The sequence below is a fragment of the Phoenix dactylifera genome, chromosome 9, assembly GCF_009389715.1.
Source record: "Phoenix dactylifera cultivar Barhee BC4 chromosome 9, palm_55x_up_171113_PBpolish2nd_filt_p, whole genome shotgun sequence".
Taxonomy (NCBI): Eukaryota; Viridiplantae; Streptophyta; class Magnoliopsida; order Arecales; family Arecaceae; genus Phoenix; species Phoenix dactylifera.
The window spans coordinates 9,913,615-9,918,360 of NC_052400.1; the positions used below are offsets into that span (position 1 = coordinate 9,913,615).

At 44.1% G+C, this 4,746-nt stretch overlaps 1 protein-coding gene across 1 annotated transcript; it reads left to right on the top strand.

Annotated features, from left to right (window-relative positions):
• Window positions 1-1,004: 1,004 nt before the first annotated feature.
• On the top strand, window positions 1,005-4,540 carry LOC103709409 (transcription factor bHLH62-like). The gene is made up of 8 exons (XM_008794723.4): window positions 1,005-2,374; window positions 2,475-2,711; window positions 2,815-2,880; window positions 2,983-3,051; window positions 3,138-3,212; window positions 3,308-3,529; window positions 3,638-3,731; window positions 3,824-4,540. Exons 1-8 carry the CDS (start codon window positions 1,640-1,642, stop codon window positions 3,859-3,861), a joined length of 1,536 nt encoding a protein of 511 aa, XP_008792945.1. The 5' UTR covers window positions 1,005-1,639; the 3' UTR covers window positions 3,862-4,540.
• Window positions 4,541-4,746: the final 206 nt, after the last annotated feature.

Consider the following 4,746-nt stretch of genomic DNA (forward strand, 5'->3'; position numbering starts at 1 on the left):
ACCATGTACACCTCAAAGCTACATACTCTTATCAGTAGAGAATTCATATTTCTCCTATCCACCGTTTCTTTACTTGTTGAGCCTTGGTTAAGTTACCTATCATGTTATCTAATACAAACTAATCTGCCACTTACAGGATCAATTCTGTCTGGTACACTTTGAACCAAAGTTTATCGTCTCGATACCAGGCTCCGTACCGGTACCATACTAGCACAATGTCAGTATAGTATGGTATGAAATTTTTTGATGTACCGAATGTCGGTACACCACCTGTACCGAATCAATATGGCACAGTATGCCCATACTGTCTATGGCATACTATGTTTTGAACCATCATATTTTTTTTGTGCGGTGCACACTGATGTCCTATGGATGATATGCGTTTAAAAGAGATTTTTATTTTAATTTAAAAGACAATTGATTTTAGGTCCAAAGCCTCACAGAAATTTCTATGGAAGCAGTTGAAAGATACCACTGTCTTTCCCTCCTTACATTAGGAAGGCCAACGGCAAAGAATTTAATACCATCAAGAAAATGCTCAGTTCATTTTTAATGTTTTCATTCCCTCAGCAAACCTGACCTCATTAAAAGAATGGGAAATATAAAGAAATGCAAAGCCTTCTCCGCCATGCAAAATTTTGGGCACCACCCGATATGCTCATCCACACCTCACGTATCCATCAAAAAACAAAACACAGGCGAAAACAATGAAATAGAAAAAACTTGAATATGCTTGGGGCAATACAAAAGAACATTTTATAATAAAATAATAATCAGATAAAAAATAAATTTTTAAAAATATATAAATAATTCATAATTTTGATCATTTGATTGTATAAAATTAAAATATCATAAAAAATATGTAAATAGTTCACAATTTTTTGTATGACTATTTTTATAATAAAAGTACCAGCTTTAGTAATCCTGTCTGTCTTCCCTTTTCTTTCTTCGTTTAATCATTGATGGATTCACCTCAGGACAAACAATGTTTGCTTAGGGATCAGAACAAAGTGGAGCTAAAACCCCCTATATCTTCCCACTTCCCCCCACCGATCTCCTTCCTTCTCTTCCTCTCTCTCTCTCTCCCCCGGCCTTTCCACCCCCCTTCTCCCATCTTGCTCTCTCTCTAATGGCAGGAAAGCTGAGCTGATGCCCATAAGGATTTCCAAAGGCAGAAGGAACACAGCTCTGTTTGACCTCCAGGGCTTGGCATCTGTGAGACCACTCCCTCCTCTCTTCAAATAATTCTATTATTATTATTATTATTATATCCACATAAAGGTCAACATTTTCCTTCTTTCTTCCCCCTTCCACTCTGTCCTCCACCTTCTTCCTTCGCTTCAAGAGTCTTCTTTCCTCCTCTTTATCCTCCCCTCCCATCCCCTTTCCTTTCTCTTCACTTCCCCTGGTTTTCGCTTTCCCCTTTGGTTCCCTCTCTCCTCCACCTCCCGGCTCCCTTTCCTCTCATTTCTCCGCAAAAAGCTCCCACCTTTCCCTTCGTTTCTTGCTTCTTGCTGCGAATTATCCTCCAGGATTTCAATATCTCGGCGAATTCGGGATTTTCGTTCCTTTTAGGGACTCGGGATTGAGAAAGCTGAGATTTTTCCAGCAATTTTAGGAGTTCGGTGCCTCGCCGGAGATGAACTGTGGGCCGCCGCCAGGTCAGCTTCCGCCGTGCTTTCTCAACCTCAACTGGGAGCAGTCCATGGACCCGACCAGCCACTTTGAGTCGGCGCTCAGCTCCATCGTCTCCTCGCCATCGTCCAATTCGCTTGCTACAGCGGAGGGCCTCGCCGTCAATAACCTCGTTGGACGGCTGGGGAGCGTCTACAATTCCGGCGAGATCTCCCCCCAGTCCCACTACATGACCACCCCTCTGAATTCCCCTCCAAAGCTCAATCTCTCCATGATGGGCCGCATCGGCCCCCACCAGCCGGCCGTCGGAAGCCTGCCGTTCTCGGCGAATCCGATACCGATAACCCATTTGGATCAATTCTCTGCGGACCCAGGGTTCGCTGAGAGGGCCGCAAGGTTTTCTTGCTTTGATGGCCGGAATTACGGTGGGTTTGCAGGCCAGTTTGGTCTGCCGGAGGCTGGAAAGCTCTCGAGGGCATCGAGCGGCCAGTCTCTCAAGGCAGCTGGACCTCAAACGGGGCTGCCAGAGAGAGGCAAGGCGACCCAGACACAGGAGAGGATGCAGTTGGAGGCAAAAGATGCAGAATTTGGTAATGCTCGAGAGGAATCATCAGTATCGGATCCAGTCTCGGCGAGTGGTGAGGTGAGCTTGAGAAGTTCTGGCGAAAACAACCCAAGGAAGAGGAAAGCTGCACCAAAGGACACAGCTTCGCCGAATTCTGCCATGGATCCTCCCAAGGTATGCCAATTCTCTTCAAGAAAATGCCTTGAAGTTTATGTTCTCGGTGAAATTCGACCGCTTTTGCATAAAATGTGCCTGAAAATTTTTGATTTTTCAGGCAGCAGAGGAGGAGGATTCGAATGCGAAGAGAAGTAGGTCTGCAGAAGATGATGGAACCGAAAAGGGATCAATTAAGCCAAAGGTTGAACAGAATGGCAGTGGTAGTGCCAGTGATGATGGTGGTCAAAAACAGGGGAAGGAGGACAATGTGAAGCCCTCGGAGCCATCTAAAGACTATATTCATGTCAGGGCAAGAAGAGGCCAAGCGACAGATAGCCATAGCCTCGCAGAAAGAGTATGGATTCATTGTTATTTTGATGTTCGATGGTTGTTTCTTGGCTCCTAGTATCTTAATTCTTTCATAACTCTCTCATGAATGATCTCTCTCTATCTGCCAGGTTAGAAGAGAGAAGATCAGCCAGCGTATGAAGTTACTGCAAGATCTTGTGCCAGGTTGCAATAAGGTATGCTGAAACTATCAACTTGGAAATTGATGCTTGCTTGTGTAGCTTAACAGCTGGTTTTGTTTCAAGAACTCAGTTTCGAATTGGAATTTCTTGTTGTAGGTTACCGGCAAAGCGGTGATGCTTGATGAGATTATAAACTATGTACAGTCCTTGCAGCGCCAAGTCGAGGTATAGAGGTCATGAAAAGAAGCAATTCCCTCTAGAGGCTGAACTTGTCGCATCTGAAATCCCTCGTTTCGTCTTTCTTGTTGCAGTTTCTTTCCATGAAGTTGGCAACTGTGAATCCCCGGTTGGACTTCAACAATGAGGCAAATCTCCTTCCCAAAGATGTGAGACAAACATTTTCTCTGATTTTCTTTCTTGCATACACCTATGTCAATTTTTGGTTCTACGCACCTTAGTTTGGTGTTCTTCATGGATTCAGATGCATCAAACTTGTGGACCTGTGTCAAATTCAGTTTATCCACTAGAGACCTCCGGTGCTGCACTAACATATGCAAACGAACCTCAGCAGGGGGCTCCTTTCCATTGTGTTGTGACCAATGCCTTGGAAACAGAGTGTATGAGCCCATTAGACTCCACTCTATATCAAAATCTAGGCAATCGCCAACCTTTTGTTAACGGATTTGGAGATGCTTCATCTCAGGTAAACAATTGCCACTATTCTTAACCCATGACCTTTATGAACCTTTGGTAGCATTTTGTGATGCAACTAGAGAGAGATTACTAAAAGAAACAAATACTAAATTTTCAGCTGGGGACATTCTGGGAGGATGATCTCCAAAACGTTGTTCCAGTGGACTTGGGACAGAATCAGGAGATTGCTATCTCTTCTCAGTGCTTTCATGGTATGTAAGGATCGATGTCTACCGTGCTGCTGGTTATGTCATGAAGTGTTGCCAAAAAAGAGAGAATATTTACTCTGATATATTTGATGCAGGTTCATTGCCAACAGCTCACATGAAAATTGAGCTCTGATCGGTTGAAATCATTCAGAGTACAAGTTTGTATATAACAGCACGCGAAGCTTCAAGCTAACAATCTTTAGGTCTAAGCAAAATTTCATTATTTCCTATTTTTCTTTCTTTCTTTTTTTTCTTTTTTTTTTTCTTTTTTTTTGGTGGTTAAAAGGGGTAGGGGGGAGGAAGGGACCAGCCCACCCCCGCGTAGCAGCCCCCACGCACTAGGCCCCCGCCCCGCCAGGAGAATGTTCGATAAGGGTGGACACCATTTTACTCACATTCTCCCCACCCGAAGGTGAGTACGTCACACCTGACACCACCAAGCTACAAGTGGAAGGAAAGCATAACCGCCAACGAGCCAACCGAACGTGGGGCATCCGGTCCCTGAATTTAATCGACGCCCGCGCGTTTCGAACCCGGGCAACTCGGGTGGAATTATTGCCCCCTTACCACCAAGTTACCACCTTGGTGGACTAGAGACTTCTTTGGGGCAAATGATTCTTTTGAGAATTCTTGTGATCATCAGTGGAAGGTCTCATTAGACTAGAGACATCATGGGGTGCAGATATTTCAAACACCACATTTAGTGTGAGCTGCTGTGAGTGAAGGGGAGAGATTTGACATCATGATGCTGTTGTATTATCAAGAAAATTCTAGTATTAATTCATTAAGATGTTTTCTTCGAGTTACCGCAATTCTCGCCTATGTTTCCGGGTGATGCCTGAGAATCTGCTAAGGTCTACGAGAAATCATTGTCACAACAGTGTTGCTAGTGTTCCTATCTTAATTCGGCAAAGATTAGACTTGCTGTCTGTAATTAGCTGTTGAAGGGGCCCCTTTAGGCTCTCTTTTAAATTCGCAGATCATTTGCGAAAGGAATTTTCTTTCTATGCTAATCTAT